General features: G+C 37.5%; 1 protein-coding gene across 1 annotated transcript in view; it reads right to left on the reverse strand.

The window, feature by feature from the left end:
• CNTNAP2 (contactin associated protein 2) overlaps positions 1-21,948 on the reverse strand; it is a 1,119,128-nt gene that overhangs the window by 180,059 nt on the left and 917,121 nt on the right. Inside the window, exon 15 of the mRNA XM_069859729.1 lies at positions 3,006-3,133. Coding sequence (XP_069715830.1) covers positions 3,006-3,133 — 128 coding nt within the window. The remainder of the gene's footprint in view (positions 1-3,005; positions 3,134-21,948) is intronic.

A 21,948-nucleotide genomic window follows, 5' to 3' on the forward strand; every position in this document is an offset into this window, starting at 1 on the left:
CTAAATTGAATAATCATGCACGGCCAAGTATTCTGATCCTATTTTCAACAACAGCCACGATCCAAGCTTGCCCAGAGCAGCCTTAATCAGGTCATAAATCAAGGGAATAGAAAAATGAAATTGTCATTGGAGGGAAAAAAATAAAATCTATATATCTGAATGAAGAATCTAATGATTTTTGCAATATCAGAACAATTATTATTTTTGCAATATCAGAACAATTATGATTCTGCAATAAGTGTACTACATTCCTAATCTTCCTTGGTTCATGTCAAACAAACAGCACCAAGAGGGCTGATTTTCAGATTTATTTTCTTCAGTCAATAGTGTAGAATGGTTGTGGTTTCAATTGATTAATTGATTTTTTAAGAATTTGATGGGTATGGGAGGAAGGGAACTGCACGAGACAACTCATATCTTTGCTTTCTTTGATTCTTCTCGCCCTCAGATAGCAAGCTTTCAGCTATCTGTTCTTATGGACTGCAAACGCCAGTAGCTCTGCTGTACTCTTACAGCTCTCAGGTACAGCTATGACTAGGCCCAGGTGACATGTCAGTGTCTCTAGATATTACACAGAAGTAGCTATGAAGCACATAGCAAATTTTACTGAAAATCTGATGTAAGCATATGGCTTTTCATGTGCTGCAAAGTATCCCTGGACTACGGATTGATGCCATGGAAAACACTCATGGCAAAATGAGATAAGTTGCTACAGTTCAGGGAGACTCTATAGACACAATGAGAAATTCTTCTAAAAAGATATTTTTTTATTTGACTCGCTAATCACTCTTACCTCGTTCACCTTCCTTCCAATCAGATCCCAAATCTGTATTTCTCTGCCAGTCTTCATACCTCTAACTGAATTTCATTTACAACCTTCAAAAATGACACAATTATAACTACATGCAAAACATACAACTTCCTGTGCCGTCATGAGAGTCAACATCTTTAGTATTAGAAACATTGGTTTTGATGCATGTAATACACCAAAACCAGAATTAACTGTCTTTTAAATTCCCTTTCCACAAACTCAGCGCTTTGGATCTTTCTTTCCTTTGGAACAAAAGCACATTTTGAAATATTCCCCAGGACAGAAATCTTGTTTCTACAAACACTAATCCATGGTGAGACAGTACTGGTCTGGGGTACAGCAGCTGTTGTATATGGTCAAGAAAGAATACAAAGTAGAATGCTTAGTAAATGCACTGGGAATATAAAATGGGAACTTGTACTAACTGCAAAGTTTTATACTATCTCCTGTGAGAAAACTTACACCAGCTTTCTGATTATTATCTATATATATGCTCATGAAAGCAAATTCCCGTTTATTCACAGGCAAAATTCTTTTTCTTAAACTACAAATCATATCTGTGAAGATCAAGCAGAAAATTAAATTAATCAGGTTGTTAGGAATACACCTGTTCAGTTTTCCAAATGGCTATGTCATACAGTCACACTATAACAGAGATTACTCTCTGCTCAAATGAAGTTACCTTTATACTGTGTTTAGAAATGGGTCATATTTTAGAGACTGTTATTCAGATTCAGGATGTGAACAATACAGGTGCAAGAAAGATGCTACTTATTATTTCTCAGTCAGCAGTTGTAAGTCTATTATGAAAATGTTTTGTCAAACAGATGAAAAACAAATACACACAAAATGACCTGTGAAAAGTCAAACACTGTAAATAACAAGCACTAAATACGTGATGTGAAAGTTTGCAAACATCCCATGATATCTGTTTCTGCTCGTTAGTTTCAGATTCACTAACAAAAGCTGGAGGGATCATTTGCACAACCCAGAGAGACCACAAAGAGATAAAGAGACTAACTCATTCTGTTGTATCACTGAGCAATGGCCTGGACTTTTGAGGCATCAGACTGAGACCCAGAAAACTCTCTTCTGTACTTGTCACACTGAATGACTCTGCGTACATGATTTCCTCTCATTTGGGATTATTTATTTTATCTTAAAGGAGGCATTATGATCTCCTTTGTATTGTACTTAGAAACATGCAGATGGAAAGCATATATCTGTAAAGGGGTAGAAGGAGAAGGACAAACTATACTTATCCCTGTTGTGCCACGTTAGACATTGGTTAGAACCACATTGTTCAAACTGCACGTATCCTGCTCACCCATTCACTATTTCTACATCACTGCAATCTCATAGGCTGATTTACACTACTCTTCACTAGCATCTGAGAATGGGATTTGTTTTCCTTATAGACCATGCAAACATTAATTTTTGTAAATCAAATCAGGCAACCTCTCCTCAGTGCACTTCTTGTAACAGAATGGCCTTCAAATACAGAGGACGAGTATAATTCATGTGCCAACTGCATAGAGTGTAAGTTTTTGAAGTCTGATTTAAGACAGCCATAAGCAGTTGCTCTCTCTTCAGCGGTGAATTTTGCCTTCTGAAATATAAAATAGGTTAAAGGAGGAACACAGAATTCCGAACTGCATCCCAGCTTTTCTCTGTGTGTGTGAAGTGAAAATTCCTCCATTATACTATCACCTGCTGATCAAACTGGAGTTTGTACATCTTCTATCAGCACTCAGCCTGGAAATCTCACTGTTTTACATGGAAATGTCTAACCCTGATATCATTAGCACTTACACACTTACAAAATTTATACACTTGTAAATAGAGTTTACAGCACTAAGTTTTGCCATCATGCTACTCTTTATACTGTGTAAACAGAGTTTACAGTGATATGCATAGCAATGATAACACTGACAAGAGCACTCAACATAAGCGCAGATGTTGAAAGGTGTTCTTATGCAATCTGTACTACTGCTTATATCTACATAAATTTAGTTGAATAATCAAAGTTGCCACATTTACCCTAAAGACAAATATCAGTGTGTTAAATGCAAAGATGAGCCATTATATGCTCTGTTTCATAAACAAAATTTCTCAAATTACACCATGTTTGCACAGAAAGAAGTCCCTGAGTAGACAGCGACTTATCTAAAGAGAAGAAAACCAGCCAACTTACGATCTCCTTGACAACGCACAGGGCCCACAGATATCTTGGCTTCAGACCCAGGCCGGTCCACATCTCCAACCACTATTTGACTCACTGGTAGGTGTTCTTTGTATGACAACATCCCAGAGTCTTTTCGCCTGAATTAGGGAGAGAGAAAGAAAGCAATTTTGAAACATACTAAAATAATTTCCTTGATCATTAATATTGCTCAGTGAACTAAGCGTCAAAAGAATAGGTACACAACAATTACACGAGTACAGCTTTATTGTCTGAAAACCTGTCTCAAATTACATCAGTTTGAGCAATAAAGGTGCCCCATTACTGGAAAATGGATGGATAGCAGCCTCTGTCACACTAGAACACAGAGTAGCAGCTTGCTTTGTGACCAGTCTTGGACTCAGCCGGGCTTGTGCGGATCTCCCTGTTTTCCAGACTGACCAGCTCCATGCTAGTGGGTAACACTTTGCTGTTGATGTCCACACTGTTGTCTTCTGAGAGGGAAAAAAATCCAAATGCTTCCTAAAATGTATCTTTTTTGCTCTAGTTGCTGCTAGTTATTATCCTAATCACACAACCACTGTGTACCAAGCAAATAGTGCTTCTTTTATATTTAACATATTGTATTGCAAAAGAAATGTTACAGACTAATTATCTGAAAAGGCCTTTAATCTTAGTGCTGTCATTTCTAATACTAAGTGCTTAAGTCCAAAAAATCTAAAAGTGTGAATCTAGCCACAAGCATGCATCTCAGATGCCATTTTAGAAAACAAGATCACTAGAATTCAATTTATAGTCATGTCTAAAAGCTCCTCATTTTAACTGCAGTGAGTAACCTGCTGCCATTTTGATACCTAGACCAAATCACTATGCACAGTTACAACATTTTTCCTTTGTTATTTCAAGAACTGAATCCAGCTGGCATGTTGAGTGCTGTTTCTTCCAAAAATAAAATAAAATAAACAAAATTTAATTAGGTATCTTATATCTCATAGGTTTTTTGGGTTTTTTTTTCTGTTTGTTTGCTGCTTATGCTGACATAAACACATGGAAGGCCAGAAATAACCACACAGGAGAAAATGCACAGTGATAGCACTATACTTTTTGACACAAAAGAAAGTAAGAGGAAGAAAAATAAATCCATCTATTTGTCTCTCTTCCCCCTTCCCCTCTTTCTTTTTAGCTATACCCTGCCATATAATTGATCGTCTAAAGTAAGCAACATTTTCATCTAAAACCCAGTTACTTTGTTCAAGAATACCATAGGATGAAGGATGAATTCAGGATCTGGAAAAGTTACTGAACGGCACAGTATGACTACACTGGGAACTGGTAAGGGTTTCAGGAAACTGAAAGTCTTTTTAATCTCTAACTTAGGTGCCTCCATGATCTGACTCATTAGATTGTGGTGGGGAACACAGCAGGGATCTGCATGATCTGTGGTAATGCTTGCAGTTTTCCAGTACCACAGTAGTATTTTCTAGTAGTGTCTCCAGTCACCATCTTCACTGGGTCCTTCAGAAGAGATCAAAGGCATAACATTTTTTTAGAAGAAGCACAACTGAAGTAATTAAGAAAATAACCATCACATTTTCAAACAACAGCTCATTGGAATTCATGTCTGTTCTCTGTGATGAAAACAGTAATTAGAGATTTAATTACTAGAGGTTTTCAAATAGTAGATGACTGTTTTCCTTAATCTGTAAATTCTTCTCCTTCAGAGAACTTGTCTTTCTCCCTGGGCCCTCTGAGTTGCTGAGATCATTCCCCATCTCTGGAAGGAGGGAAAGGGGAAAGGAGTAACCCCTGCAGCCTGTCTTCTTCAGATTGTGCTAGGTTTTAGCATACTGCTTTTCATCCACAGATTGTAATGCCCTTTACAAAGGTATTATATTCATCTGTTTGGAGACAGGTGATATAAGAAAAGGGAGATTAAAGGACTTTCCTTTTAAGAAAGAAAAGAGTGAATAACAAAGCCAGGTATGTAGACCTAATCTTCTGTCTGTGCTGAAGACCTGTATCTGTGGGACCCACTCCCTTCTAATAGAGGATAAATATAGGTCATCACTGTTTCTGAGATTTTCCTCTGAGACTGGCTTTCTCTGCTGATTGCTACTCTTTCAAAGAATGCTTTAAAGATGGACGAGTCTATTGAAAATAAAGAATTCTTCAAAGAGCAGTAAAAGGAAAACTATTGGCATTTCTTGTTTCCTTCCCCTTTCACAAAAAGAGCTAATATTTCAACTCCAAATAAGGATGTCACAGGGCAGCCCTTTTCCTGTCACCAATAGTGTTCACCTCTTTTGAAGGAAATAAAAAGGAGCAGTAACAATTTTCTCCCTTTACTGGTCATGTTTCTAGTCATTTTAATATTTTATCTATGAATTGTGTTATATGGTCACTTTGAAGCTGTTTCCATGACAATAAAACTAAACGTTATATTTCTTTTCAGAAACAGCCTTATTTTCTGATAATTGCTTACTTGTCTCATCATTGTAGGAAATGTATTCTCCTCTGCATGGCAGGTATTGAGGGCTGAGAGTACTGGACTAAGAGTTAAGAGAGGCCAGTTTTCTTTTCTCCAGCAGAACCTGCGTAGTTCATTTGCTCTTAACTAAAAAGGAGTAACAATATCTTTTGGCCTACATACGTGCCAGAAAGACAAATACACTCAAGAGAATGAGTGGCTCTCTTATGCTCTTCTAAGGTACTTGTAGTTCCTTAGGATATACTAATCAGTGCTGCAAAGTCAAAAAAGTTATAAACCAAAGACTGATTATAGTGCTTGACTTTGTACTACACACTTAGAAATAATCACAGCTGGAACACTCAATTCCTGCAAGTGATAATGCTTCTGCTGGTATTTAAAGACTTTGCACATTAAGAGGGTGGAGAAACTCTCTGAAGTTTTTTGCTACCAAAGAAAATCCCCTTAAGAGAATAAAGATTGAATTCAGAGTGTGTCATATTCCTATTAATGGCCAAATGGGAGATGAATGCATCTGATCAAATCCTGTAATTAGTACCAGGAGATATTGATGAAATCTCAGTGTAATTTTCTATTTCTAATTCCTTTTCCTATACATAACAGTCTGCAAAGTGCTTCAGGGTGCCTTTGAATGAAAGCAGCAGATATTAGTGTAGATTTATCATTGCTTTGGTTATGATCATCTACTTACTCTTTATAAGCATTCGGTGGTATGTAAAAAACAAATGCATTATGCATATTTCAGTAAATGACATAGTCAAAGTAATGATAAGATTCTGTATCGTTATTAATTTGTTTATAGAATGATTTAATAAAACTACATTTCTGCTGCTGGAGTAATTTCTTTTCTTCAGTTTTGTTAGACATCACTTAATCCTCTGTCCAGTCCTACACAGGAAAACTCATACAAGAGGGAATGGCCTCAAGCTCCACCAGGGGAGGTTCAGGCTTGACGTCAGGAAAAAATTTTTTCTGGAGAGGGTCATTGGACACAGAAACAGGCTGCCCAGGGAGGTGATTGATTCACCCTCTCTGGAGGTGTTTAAGGCATGGATGGACGAGGTGCTAAGGGACATGGTTTAGTGTTTGATAGGAATGGTTGGACTCAATGATGCTGTGGGTCTTTTCATAGAATCATAGAATCATCAGGTTGGAAGAGACCCACTGGATCATCGAGTCCTATCAAACACTAAACCATGCCCCTGAGCACCTCGTCCATCCGTGCCTTAAACACCTCCAGGGAAGGTGAATCAAACACCTCCCTGGCCAGCCTGTTCCAGTTCCCAATGACCCTTCCTGTGAAAAATTTTTTCCTAATGTCCAGCCTAAATCTCCCCTGGCGGAGCTTGAGGCCATTTCCTCTTGTCCTGTCCCCTGTCACTTGGGAGAAGAGGCCAGCACCCTCCTCTCTACAACCTCCTTTCAGGTAGTTATAGAGAGCAATGAGGTCTTCCCTCAGCCTCCTCTTCTCCAGGCTAAACAACCCCAGCTCTCTCAGCCGTTCCTCATAAGGCCTGTTCTCCAGCCCCTTCACCAGCTTCGTTGCTCTTCTCTGGACTCGCTCCAGAGCCTCAACATCCTTCTTGTGGTGAGGGGCCCAGAACTGAACACAGGATTCGAGGAGTGGTCTCACCAGTGCCGAGTACAGAGGGAGAATAACCCTCCTTGGACCTGCTGGTCACACCATTTCTGATACAAGCCAAGATGTCATTGGCCTTCTTGGCCACCTGGGCACACTGCTGGCTCATATTCAGTCGGCTGTCAACCAACACCCCCAGGTCTCTCTCCTCCTGGCAGCTTTCTAGACAGACTTCTCCTAGTCTGTAGCACTGCATAGGGTTGTTGTGCCCCAAGTGCAGGACCCGGCATTTGGCCTTGTTAAACCTCATGCCATTGGACTCTGCCCAGCGGTCCAGCCTGTTCAGATCCCTTTGCAGAGCCTCCGTACCCTCCAGCAGATCAACACTTCCACCCAGCTTAGTGTTGTCCGCAAACTTGCTAAGGGAGCACTCAATGCCTTCATCCAGGTCATTGATAAAGACACTAAGCAGGGCTGGACCCAGCACTGAGCCCTGGGGAATCCCACTTGTCACTGGCCTCCAGCTGGATTTCACACCACTCAACACCACTCTCTGGGCCCGGCCATCCAACCAGTTTTCCACCCAGGAGAGTGTGCGCCTGTCCAGCCCAGAGGCTGACAGTTTCCTAAGCAGAATGTTGTGAGAAACTGTGTCAAAGGCTTTACTGAAGTCCAGGAAGACCACATCCACAGCCTTTCCCTCGTCCAACCTAGTAATTCTGTGATTCTGTGATACTACAGGTAGGAATGGACCTGATTGTAAAATATATGCTTATGTGACCTAGGGAACTGGAATTCTTTTGGGAATACAGAAAAGACACCTACTAGATTGAAACTGCAGTGATAAACAGATGTTATTCAATTAGAGCGCTGGTTTGAGGAATACAGACTCCCAAGTACTTCCATTTCAGATGTACAAAACTGTTCACCTCTCACAAGTCTCAGCTTTTTAGTATGCAAGTGCCTTTATTGTAATCCCTGAATTTCCATAATCTATCTGAGAGGTATAAAGCAGTTTTGTCTGGCTAATATCTGCAGATGAATGTCTGCAAAAAACATTCAGAAGGGTATAGACAAACCAGGCATTAATATTTTCTCCCAAAAATCTCTGACAGGAATTTTATTTATATTAGAACTGCTAAGAACAGCTAATATCACACAGAAATTAATGGACAATGCAATTTTGGCAGTAGCTTTAATAATCTGGAAGTGAGTTACTTGGGGTTACGGAAGCTTTAATTAGCAGGATTAAAAACAGGGCAAACAAATGCTAGGATTAAAGCAGCACTAGCTAACTTTTGGAAGGTTTTGATAGAGTTTAGGTAAATTTTTAATATATGTACTATGCAGCACAAAAGCCATACTTTTAGATTCACCCTGTCTCTGCTCTTCTTAGGAATTGTAAACTGCCGATGGTATACTCTAGGTTGAAAACTTTGATTTCCACTTGAATTTGCTGTTCTCAGGGATTCTTATAGACATCTTGTCCCTTTCCCACATGCCTTGTCACCTCAGATACCCTTACACGTTAAACTGTAGCTAATGACTCACCCTTGATCTGGCTGCCAGGGGGTATTATGGTAAATTTCTCATTACTATATGGGATGATATAAACTGACAGAGAGGCATAACTCAATTCAATTTTTTTTCCACAGTGGCATTGGACAGGCTGAAGATGTACAAAATATATTGTTCTCATATTCTTAACAGCAAAAGAAGGAGGAATTTGAACTCTTACAATTAGGACTGATCTTAAGGCAGTTAAGATTCTTCTCTAGAACACTGCTAAAAAAAACCCAAAAAAAGAAAGTACCATCAGTCTTTAGCAATGTGCTCTTAATTATGATATAACAGGTGTTTTGGTTGGGTAAGCAAAGTCTACGTGTAGATAGAACTGTTCGCTATGTGCAGTGGTCTACAACGGGGTTGTTTCAGTGGAAAATGCAGAAATAAAACAGGGAAGCAGTCTGGATTTTTATATTTATTTTTGAGAGCACTCAAAAGTGTTTTTATTTTTGAGGGCCCTGATCCTCTGAAAATCTAAGCAATGTGATGGAAGACTATCTAATCCCAGCACCTAAATTCCTAACATAAACAAATCCATCCTTTGACATCTATTAGTAAAGATAAATTATACCAAAGACATATGGCTATTTGTACAGCAAGCATAAATAATCCTTGTTTAGAAATTATAAAAGATTGAATAGATTAGATTAAATTAACTCAATATGCAGGCATCTTCTTCAAAATTGTCTCAGCAGGAAAATGATGAGCAAATTTGAGATACACTCAATGACATCAAACTGTACAAAAGAAACACTGGAATTTGCATTTAGCACAAGTCACCAAAATTACTTTCAGGAACTTCAAACCTTCTTTGAAGAAGAAAACCAGTTTAAATTACCCATGCAAAGAAAAGTTTAATTCACAGTTTTTCGGGGGTATTGAGACTTAGATCTCTTTTTCACTTTACAGAGTCTATCCCTCTCCAGACCTATAAGATGAAAAAACTACATTAGGAAATTAATTTGCTCCTTTGGACACATCTCAAATCTTATAATCCCATAACAACAACCTTCTTAATTAAATGCAGGTGAATTTGAATCATTATAAACATCCTTATGAGCATTATATGCTTTAATGCTGATTACAAAACAAATAATTGATAAGGTATACAGTAAATATTACAATTTAAAAATTTGCTAATAAATATTTTTATTGCTGTATTAAAAAATTAATAGCACTTTGGGTTTTTTTTTTCCACAGGAAACTTAAAACACTATGAGTCTTCCAAGGTAGAGTGCCTAAACAATACTTTCCAGTATGATTAAGCATGTGGAATTGAGCAGAACAATTTAAGATGCCTGATGCTGAAACTGCATCACCACCGAATTTATGCAAATAGTTTGGTGAGAGTTTCTGAGTTAAGAAGTTGACAGGAAGCCTGCTCCATTTCTTCCCTTTTCTCTGCTGGGCAAGGATGAGACATAGAAACCTCTGGCAACTCAGAAGGAACCTTGAAATAGAGAAGTCGTGTCATTGCTACCATGGCACTTCCTGATTCCACATGTGCTAGAGAGATGAAGTAAGAGAACAGGCCTTACGAAGAATGGCTGAGAGAGCTGGGGTTGTTTAGCCTGGAGAAGAGGAGGCTGAGGGGAGACCTCATTGCTCTCTATAACTACCTGAAAGGAGGTTGTAGAGAGGAGGGTGCTGGCCTCTTCTCCCAAGTGGCAGGGGACAGGACAAGAGGAAATGGCCTCAAGCTCCGCCAGGGGAGATTTAGGCTGGACGTTAGGAAAAAATTTTTCACAGGAAGGGTCATTGGGAACTGGAACAGGCTGGCCAGGGAGGTGTTTGATTCACCTTCCCTGGAGGTGTTTAAGGCACGGGTGGACGAGATGCTAAGGGACATGGTTTAGTGTTTGATAGGAATGGTTGGACTTGATGATCCAGTGGGTCTCTTCCAACCTGGTTCTATTCAACCAATTCTATGATTCTATGAAGATACATTAAGAAATTGGTGAGAATTGTGTCTCATTTAAAAAATCCATCAGGGAAGAGATTGACACAGTTTAGACTGGTTCTACAGGGCTCTTGCCTGGAAAGACTTCTCGCCTTTCATCTTAAATACTAGTTTGTGAGAAAATCAATAACCACAGCCAAAGGTGAATAATGGAGAAAAGCAAATGGACTCTCCTTTCTTTTCAACAACGTGGATCAATCCCAGCAGAAAATTTGGTTTTGGTGAGTTTTTGCTTATATTCTCTTTCCAACAAAACAGCGGAGACAGGTCAATCCTTCAAGTGGTGTGGCTTCTCTTATGAATCTCATTTTGAAAAAGAAATCTGGGGCTCCTCTCCTTTTGGGGTCCAGCAACTCCTGCAACTTCACTGTTATTTTTTCCTATTTCTTTGTCAAGGTATTTTAAAAATGGAATCTAGGAATCCTGCCATGCTGTAATCTAGCACCTCTAAATCTTTGCGTCTATTACTTAATTTTCTTCCTCAGTTTCAAAATCTTCTAAGTAGGACAGCATCTGTGTGTGGTATTTCTGTTGGGAGAATTGTCAAATCTTGCATTGGAAAGTACTTTCCTCCTTGCATGATTATGGAGACAAGATTACTTGGGATTCAGCTGAAGCCAGGAAAAGAAAGTTCTCCTGTGGACCTAGGACTGAAATGGGATGCTACAGTAATTTTTCAAGAAAAATTGACATTGGAAATGCCAAATAGCTTGGTCAAAGTATTTTTATTTTTTTTTTAAAGTTAATTAAAAAATCCATTTGTCATTTTCAAAACAGTATGATGCTTTTATCTCAAAACATTTCAAAATTTGAATGGTCTTTCAAAAAATAATAGTTAATAAAAATGTTAAAAATAAGCCACTACTCACAGTGCCAAAAAAGCTTTCCAGTAATCCTTAAAAAGTTTTAAATCCTTTTTTTTTTATGACAGAAACATGAGAAAATTCAACAGGTGTAATCAAATGAGGGGCAATAAATTAAATGGTCTGTTCAATTATTCAACATGGCCCAGAAAGTCAAATGCCTTTCTTCCTAATTGCTTTGACAAAAAGAAACCTGTATTAATTCCGTGATCTGATCACACATGCTGGTGCGTCCCATGAAATAGCAGGCTACCTTAGCTTTGAGGAAGGAAAATCATGGAGGACCATACTGAGTACTACTATTTGTTTCAAAACTTCTCTAGTTTAAAACCCCAAGCATTTTCAATTACATGCTTGTACATCTGAATGCACTATCATAATGGAAACATTTTACTGGATGAACACTGAAAGCAGTTTTCTAATGAAATGCATGTTTTTAATATCTGTACTATTGCATGTACTACTGCAAGATCTAGCAGATAAATAATGAATTCTTTGTAATAAACAAATCTACTGACTATTCACAAGCCTTTGGATCACATCCAATCAAACTAGCAGACCAAACATGCATCTGGGAGGATCTTTAAGGAACAACAATCTTATTGGAAGAAATATTAAAAATCTCAGAGCAGCAGCTTAGAGGCTTCATTGTCTGGAGTCCTTGACAACTCTGACAGTTTTATTTCATATGACTGAAAGAGCTAACTAAAAATAATTGAATATAGCATGGCAAAATAACAAATGGCTATAATTGATGCTGATCTCAGCTCCTATATGCATGTTGAGTTCAATAAGGCACTGAAGGGCATAACTTATTGTTGAATTTTCTCTAGAAAACTTGATGAAGTATGGGACTTACTGTACCTAGAAAATTTCAGTTAAACATGTACAAATAGCTGCCATTGCTCTTACCCTTTCACTGGCACTTCCTGTAGTGCTCATCCTTACATCACATCTATGCATATATGTCATACAACACTGAAACCAACATATGCTTCAGAAAAAGGCGCCATGGGAAACATAAGAGTGCATTTATTTAGCTTGTCTTTTCACTTGCCTGCATAGCTATGACACTGCATGTTTTGGGAAAACATCTAGGTTGATCACACCTTGGAACAGAGTGCTTGATTAGGTAACCTCACAAAATCTCCTTTATAGAAATGATACATAACTTGTTTTATTCTTTCAAATTTTTATCTCCTACTAAGCATATTTCATGCTTATTTCTCCTTTGTCTTTTTATGCCAAACTATAGTTCCATTTGGGATGGTTTATTCTTAATATAGGTGATACCTGAGCCCTTTTAGCCTTACTTTTGGGCTTCTGCAAAATAGAGTTTGTTAGTAAGCATAAAGCTGCCTTACATGAAAAATGTTTCATTCAGGTGTGTTGGATTTTGCTCTCTATAAAAAATAACACATAGTCGGCAACATTTTGGATGACACAGAAAAATTACATTACTGCTAGAAAATAACTTGTTATTTTAGAATAACTTGTATGTTACTCGCGGAAAACAAGATACTAGCATCCTTCCTATAAATAATAAACTAAATAGGCAATAGAGACAAAAGATGGGGAAACAAATGTCATATACTATTAAAAGTAAAATTCTAAGAGAAGTTACTATTCAGCTATTTATTTCCTTTCTGTAAAGGCCCCAACCACGTCTATCCTGATTTTTTAAAAAAACTTATATATTTAAGACTGTTTTTCTGTAAGCTCTTTCTGTTCTGACTGACCTCAACCTTTAATTTTAACTAGCACAGCACCTTATTTTCTGTATCTATAATCAGTTCGCATTCTTGAAATACTGTATTTTTATGGTATTACATATGGTCTGCTAATTGTCTCCACTCAGAAGACCTCAGTTTTCTCTCAGTCCTCAGTGGTAACTATCACATTGAACTTTAATTTTCTCTCCAGTCTCAGCCTCAGAAGATTACTTACCATTTTACTTCTGAGCATGTGTAGAAGAAGGCAAACCCACAAGAATGATGCTTCTCCCAAAGGGGCACTTATTCCAGCAGGACCAACGACCCATTTTATTTAGTCTTTGTTATGTACCATACAGCTTGTACATCTGTAGCTCCTTACTCAGCATGAGGACTTCTTAAACTACTGCTGCCCAGTGTTGGAATTGGTGATTCCACAACTTTTTTTTTTTCTGCTTACCTAATAAATGCTTGTTTTGTAATTGTAAAATTATTAGTAAAAGTAGTCTCAAACCAAATACTGCTTTTCCTAAATGCTTAAAACCATTTCTCATTATAGTGAAGTCATCATGTTCACATTTTGTTGATGTTGTCATCATTTGTTTGTTTTGTTTGACCCGTGAAAAGTAGACTCCTTAAATTACCCTGGAAATGGTAAGCAGATTTGGAACAAACAGCTATTTCAAATATTAAGCCATGCCAAATGGAACAAGAAATTTGTAAAACCTACTGCAAAAGAAAAAAGTTAAACAAAATCCAGCAAAAAGTCTTACAGGATTATCAACAAACTGTTCTATAAACATAATGCATGATGTTGCTACGTCTACTGAGTATGGAAAGAGGAATCTACTAGAGCATGAAAGTGCCCTAGTCAGAAGAATAATTAAATACCCCACTACAAAATATTTTAAATGTACCCTCATTCATCAGAAATAATTGTCTGAAACTGAACATTCCAAGATACCTTTAACTCAATGGTGCAGCATAGAGGTAATCAACAGATGTATCTTTTCTTTATGCAAACACTTTGCTATAAAGGACAAGCAAAATATGGATACTTGACACTATCGCTCTGCTTGTAAGTATACACTTTTGTCTCTGAGAATTAATTTCATTTCAATTAGGTTTCTTTTCTAATGCTTTTGCTACAAAGACAAATGGCCTTGTTTTGCAATGATACGTATTTTTATCTCTGGGTTAATTTCTTTATGGTCTTTACATGTTTTATACAATACCCTTACCTCTTGTCTTCATGTGTGTATATCCATGTGTTACAGAAATGAGGAAGGACGCTAAATAAGGTTCTTACTGAAGTTTTAAGAAATTGTGTTCCTGCAATATGTACAACTGTTTCACCTCCAGAGGTGCTGGGTTCTGCGGGACTGTAGCCAGAGATTCTCTCACTGCAGTTACTCACAGTGTTATGAGATAACCGAGTGAGCAAGATTAGGACTTGAGGTACAGGGAAGGTATGCCATGCTATACTTGTTACTAAATATTAGACTAAATGCAGATGCCCTTGTTTAGAAAAATCTGTTTTGCTGCACTGACTGTAGAATATCAAGTATTTGTTTAGCGTTTTGTTAACCACACTTACAGAGGATTTGACCTATTCTTTAGCCAGGTTGCTCCACTTTATTGCTCTGATGGATTTCCATTATCCTTGAAGTTAGCCTTTGAACTCAACTATACTTATATTACATATTATCACTTTTTGCTTAACAAAAGACTGAAGCAAACTTAGCAGACCTCACCATTTATTTCATAACACAAGTCCCTCTCAGCTGAGCCTGTCTTTCATAACACAATACTTGATGAGCCCCCCGACACTTTTTACTGCATGGTGTGCTGTCACAACCCTGACTGTGTGGACTGAAAAGGCTATGGGCCAAGGTTCCTAACATCTCATGATAATACGGTCATGGCCAAAGGAAGCTGATAATGAAGTGTGTGAGAAGTCCTAATAACTCTCCCTTTATCTATAAAAACAGTGTTTTTCAGGACTCCAAGCAGTCCTGGGGAGACCTTATGGGGAAACTGATCCTGAAGCAACTGGATTGCATTTCTCTGATCTTTCAAGCTGCATCATTTTTAATCAGCATTAGGGGAAGACAGAAATTAAAATGCAATACTTTGGGTCCAAAGGACTAGGGCCCAGAGCATTTGCAGCTGATGCACTGAGAGCCTTGACAACAATGTCATGCTGCATTTTAATAGACTAAATATGTTAATTTGCCAAATGTTGATACTTCTTTTTTTTTCTGATGGCTTAATTGTAGTTTACTGCAGATGCTTCTTGCCTACAAAACAAGTCTATGAGGTAAAAGTTGCCTCATGGATGTAGAGATTCTAAGAAGCCATCACTTCTACCTGTAAGTAAAGACTACACAGGCAACACAGGAGAGGTTGTAGTCACTGAGGACAGCTCTCTGTTCTCTCTGCTATTGCAGGCATCATCTAATCTTCTGCAGGATCTGATCACATCTGTATTGATTTTATCTGGAAGGGAAGACTTTCTCTTCACACTAGCTGCTATGATGGATTTGTGATCAAAATGGTGTTAATAACATAGGGATGTTTTAATTATCACTGAGCAATGCTTAAACAGAGTCAAGGCCTTTTCTGCTTCTCACACCACTGTCAGCAAGTAGGCTGGGGGGACACAAGAAAGTGGGGGGACACAGCTGGGCCAGCTAACCCCGACTGATCAAAGGGATATCTCAGAACATATGATGTCAACCTCAGCAATGTGGGGAACAAGGAGGAATGGTGGGTGCTTGGAGTTATGTTGCCTTCCCAAATAGCCGTTATGTTGCCTTCCCAAATAGCCGTTATGTGTGATGGAGCCCTGTTTTCCTGGAGATGGCTAAACACTTGCCTGCCTGAGGGAATTAATGAATAAATTCCTTTGGTCACACATGCAGATTTTGCTTTATCCTTTAAACTGCCTTTATCTCAACCCACAACTTTTTGTACTTTTCCAATTCTCTCCTACGTTCTTTGGCTAGATCAGTATAATTTATACTGAGCTTATAAGGATTTATAGACAATCCTAAGTGATTTGTAAGCATTAATATATCAGAAGCAGAAACTGAAATAATATAATAATCATAAAGAGGTAGGTGCTATAAATATCAGAAGTACATCACTAGAAGGTTCTTAAAAAAGCTAAGTAAGTTGAGAAAGTTAAGTTAGCACAGGTGTGAAAGACCAACTGATTTGTTGAACTCTGGAACAGTTGAATACACACTTTGCTGAGCCTTCAGTAATATTTAAAGAAACTTGTAAAAACACAAAAAAATTAATGTTAACAAAAATAATAACAGTTTTATGTTTCTTGACTTATGGGATAATATTCATCCTAGATCAATTACAGGAGTAAGCATGAAGTGGTCAGGTGGTTGAGTCTCTTCAAAAAATACCCTTGAGATCATTAAAATAATATTTTTGGTTTCATTTTGCTTTAGTTTCTTACAAAGAAAGAAAACATGTTTATTGCAATTGCAAAACACTTTCCCATTTTGTTTACAGAAGAGGCCTCCAGTTTTTATCATGCAGCTTATGCTGTGACAAGACTTACAGTTGACTTTTTCCCCCATTTTTGATTCATATTCACTTCCCTGACTGAAGATGAAAAAGATTTAACAAAATAGAATATTAGATTATTCAGTACCTTTGTGAGAGTTGCATTTCCTTGAGATTAGGTCTTCTCTACAAAGTTGTAATTAACATAAAAAAATCAGTATGCCTTCTAGCAGTTCTATTATGTATTATTTGCATCTTCTTTTTGTGTTGATAATCCTTGAAATATGGGGGTGTGTGGTAGGGGGGTAGATTACATGATCTTTAAGGTCCTTTCCAACCCAAATCATTCTGCAATATTATGGTAAACCACCTTGCTTTCCAGGAAATCCTGAATGACAGAATACAGTGTTTCTAATCATTACTCATTTTATTATTTTTACAAATATCTATATGTATAAGTCAGTTCTGGTATAAGTAGGTGCAACGAAGTATAAGTAGGTGCAAGGAAGCACCCACCAAATAATTACTGGTAGTTTGTGAAGGTGAAAGGTCTTACTGTCAAACCAACTCTTCAATGTCTTTTTGTCAAGACAAAATTGAAGATATTTATGAGTGAAGATGACAAGGATATCTGCCTTACCAACGAAAGTTACATGAAAGGTCCACATTGATTGAGGATGTGCATATGACATCATAGATCAAAAAAACCTGATGCACTTCCTCAAGAAATACAAAATTATGATTAAGTGTCAGTTTTCATTCTTTGCTGTTTTACTGGCAATTCGTCTTCTATAGAAGTAATAGCATGCAGCAGTACTAATAAAATCTCCCTCAAAAGCTTCAGTCCTGGAGCTTGCCTCTCCATAAGTTCCCTATCATGGTGAATTGCATTCTTTATTCTCTATACTACCGATGCTTTTATATTGACAATGATGAGAAATGAAATCAATTTCCTAATGTTTTGAATATGCTGTCCTTTTGATAAAGCTGGTTTTCTTCCAAATGAATCCACACAGTCTATGTTATTAGCGATCATTTCAAAACCCAGCTTCTTAATCTAAATTCTTCCAGATCAGTAAGGTCCATTATAGAAAGTTCAAATATACTTTGGGAGTTTTCAGAGAGGGGCCGCACTGTCATATCTCCACCTGGTGAAACAAGCATCTCCCCATTTGACAATAATACCTTCTTCCTACTGTAACAAAAGTGATGGTGCTAAGTGGACAAGTGATTGAGAAAACGTGGCATTGCCACATCTGTAACTTCTGCACATTTCTGTAACTAGACAAAGGAGACCTCTAAACCCGAAACAGTGGTAAAAGGAGCATTATTAGCCAGTAGCTTGCATTTCCTTTTAAACATCTATGGCTTATCTTTGGTATTTCCAAATGTGAGTTGCACCAGCATTGCTTGTCACAGCTAATGTTTTACAGAGTGCCTAACAAATGTTTTTATCAAGCTGCAACATATTTTTGTTTATTTTTGGGTGAGACAGACAGTAATCTCTTCATTTAAACCAATCTCCAATTTTTAAAATATTTGGATGTGATATTGGGACCTCTATGGCTTTGGGAGTAGAAACTCATAATGTTATAGATACGTCTTCGACTGAGGCTACTAACATAGTTTAAGGTAATAATAAAAATAATTTTAATATAATTTTCTAGAAAATGAGCAGAAATGGAAAATATTAAAAAATGCAACGAGAGAACAAGTGTCTTTGCAATATTGTTCGCGTTCTTCTGAAACAGAGATGATAGTAGATGAAACCTCAAAGTGATCTATATCAGTCCTGAGACTTGCCTATGAAACATTATTCTTAATTTTTTTACAGCAAACATTTATTTTATTATCTGTGGCCAGTACAACTGGTTTTCCTCTGAGCCAGGCATATGAGAGTTATATTACTTACATCAACAATTATTAATCCCAGTAAGTATCAATGACCTGTTATTATATTTCGTCTTTCATGACCACAAGCAAAGTCAGTACTTCCTTTAAATGATGACTATACTAAGTTACTTGATTCCATTTGACGTGCTTTTGCACAGTATGTGCACATAATGCAATGCAATGACATACAGAAACTGTCAAATTAAAGCCAAATGTAACAGTTAACTACTAGAAGTAATAGCTATTTCAGGATGAGTTTCTGCCAAAGATCTATCTCCCTGTTACTGAATTCCCACATAAGATAATCCTCAATGTCTTTCTCCTGCTGTTCCACTTTCTCACAAGCACCATGTTTTTCCTTCTCCATCTCTTCCATTTTTCATCTATCCTCCAATTAAATTATACTGTACCATCTTCATTTTTTTCACTTCCTTTTGTTGTTTTCCATTATAAAATGGAGATGAAAATATTGCTTTTTTTTGAATTGTCTTCGTAAGGGAGTTTACAAATATGCCTCAGATTAACAGCTTTGTATATTTTTTACTCTCTTTCCATAAATTTTGTGGCTTTCTTCCTCCATTACTGGATTCTGGCTACAAAAACTCAGTTGCTCAATCTTTGCTTTTACTTTATGGCATATCTACTCTTGTAAGGGGGCATAAGAAAGAGAATCTTCTGTTCCCTGCCATCACTTACTTCCTGTTAGTCTGCATATCCGAAATGAAAAGCCTCAGTTCATTCTTCCATGAATATCATAAATTCCCTTAGTGTGAAACTCAGATGACAGATCTCCACCAAAATAACATGTGTATAAGACCTTTTATAAAACCTAGGTCCCAACAGTCCTTGTGTAGACACTACCGTACATATTTCTGCACTAAGGTTGAGTCGGTAGGCTAAAAGGTAAATGCATAGTTTTCTTCATCATACAACTAATCCAAAGGTATAACTAGAGATATAATGACCAGTATATCCATTTTCCCATCAAACTTGAACTATTTAATTCATATATTGTTATGTTTACCACCTAGAAATATATGCTCCATATAAAAATATCTCAGTTGAAAGACTGAATCAGCATAGATATTGTAAGCAGTAAAATGTAAGACTATCAGACATTCAAAAACCACACAAATTCTTTAGCAACTGATGACTATTCTGACAATGAAAGCAGGAACAAAATAATTTTACGTCTACATTTTGATTCCTTGTAAGATATATTTCACCATGGCAAGAGCAAAACTGCCATAGAGCCAGGGAAGAAATAAACTCTGATTTTTACAAAAAACTGCAACTTGTTCAGACTGCTTACATGCAGAAAGTGAACCAACTCATAATGCACCAGAAAACTGCTGAATTTGTCTAAGAATAAAAGCTAGCTGCCAGACAGAGGAGAAAATGTTTCCAGATGCCATTATTTTTTCCTATTTACTACAGCTTTGGAGCATTTTTTAATATATTTTTTTGCTACATCCTCTGCTAGGCAAAACTGTATCAACACATAAATTTATTTTGAATCACAGTATTCTCTTTGCCTTCTCTCAAGTTACGGAAATTCTTAGGCTGGTAATTTTAGAAGAACTTTATAACCAGCTGTTGAGGAGGTTGCATTGTTTTCCAAATAACACAAGTCCACAAATTGCAGGAAATGCATGTAAACCAGCAAAAGCACATCATTCATAGAATCATAGAATCATAGAATAACCAGGTTGGAAGAGACCCACCGGATCATCGAGTCCAACCATTCCTAACAAACACTAAACCATGTCCCTTAGCACCTCGTCCACCCATCCCTTAAACACCTCCAGGGAAGGCGACTCAACCACCTCCCTGGGCAGCCTGTTCCAGTGCCCAATGACCCTTTCTGTGAAGAATTTTTTCGTAATGTCCAGCCTAAATCTCCCCTGGCGGAGCTTGAGGCCATGAGGCCATATTCAACATATACTGGAAGAAAACAACTGGAAGACCACAGTATTATAAGCCTAACCCCTGCACGTTCTGCAACTGGGCACTTCAATATTCAGCTTTGTTGGATATGCTAGAGTTAAGAAGTTATTTCTTACCCATTTCCTATAAATGCAAGTGGAAATTAAAATTTGAGGAATGCATCAAGAATGTGCAGTAACTCTCAATGTCTTTACCTAGTCCATTTTTTCCCCATCATATCTATAAATATAGTGCTCTTCTGTGGCAACAGGGAAGAGATCTGTTTCGTGGTTAGCAAGTGGAATCATCCACTACAACCACTTGAATCCTGGTGAAACCATCACAGCAGAGAAATATTGCCAGAAAATCAATAAAATGCACCAAAATCTGCAACATTAATATCCAACACTGGTCAATCCAAAAGGATCAATTCTTCTACATAACAACATCCATCCACATCTCTCAAATGACTGCAGAAGCTGAATGAACCTGGCTACGAATCTCTATCACATCCAGCTTACTCAAGAGACCTCCCTCCCACAAATTACCTCATCTTCAAGCATCTCAACAACTTCCTGTAAGAGAAGGTTTTCTACAGCCAAGCAGACTGAAGAATTCACCAGTTCCAGGACTCCAGAATTCTGTTCTACCAGACTACAGAGACTTGTTTCTTATTGGCAAAAAAATGAGTAGATTCTAATAGTTCTTATTTACATTAATAAATTTTATTGTAGGCTGAGACATACTAATTTAATGTTGATAGCTAAACCAGGTAAATATTTTTGCCCCAACCTAATAAAAAAATTATTAGAAATAGTTGATTTAGTCAGCAATCGATGATCTAAGTTAAATATTCCAGTTTTTGGAAGCGTCCCTGTTTCCCTTACGTCACAAGGGTTTTCAAACACTGGCATGGGTTGTCCAGAGAGGTTCTGTGATCTCCATCCTTTGAGGTGCTCAGGTCTCAAATAGTCAGAGCCCTCAGCAATCCAGTCTGATTCCACTGGCCCTGAGGAGCAGGTCTGTCTAGGTAACCACTGGAGGCCTCTTCCAGGCTGGATTACTCTGTGATTGGATGTGTGTATGTATGTACAAAATCGTGTAGTGCAAATTCTAACCACTGTCAAAGAGTTTCTGAATTGGTCTGTCTTTAGAAAAAGCATTTAATAAGCTTAATTTTCTGCTGTCCAGCTCACTTTCCTCAATGGTCTCAGTTCTTTACCTAAGAGTTTAGCAAGTCAATGTTTATTTTTATCGCAAACATCTTTTTGCTTTTCTTCAGCTTTCAGAAAAGAAGATGATGTTATTTATCATTTAGGACTGCTCTACTTCACAATCATAATATATAATAATATATAGCAATTTAACAGTGATATTAATAAAGTAAGTTACTAACTGGTATTTCTGAGTCTTCTGTTCACTTTTGTCATTATCTGTTTGCTA

This window comes from Phaenicophaeus curvirostris, chromosome 6 (genome assembly GCF_032191515.1).
Source record: "Phaenicophaeus curvirostris isolate KB17595 chromosome 6, BPBGC_Pcur_1.0, whole genome shotgun sequence".
NCBI lineage: Eukaryota > Metazoa > Chordata > Aves > Cuculiformes > Cuculidae > Phaenicophaeus > Phaenicophaeus curvirostris.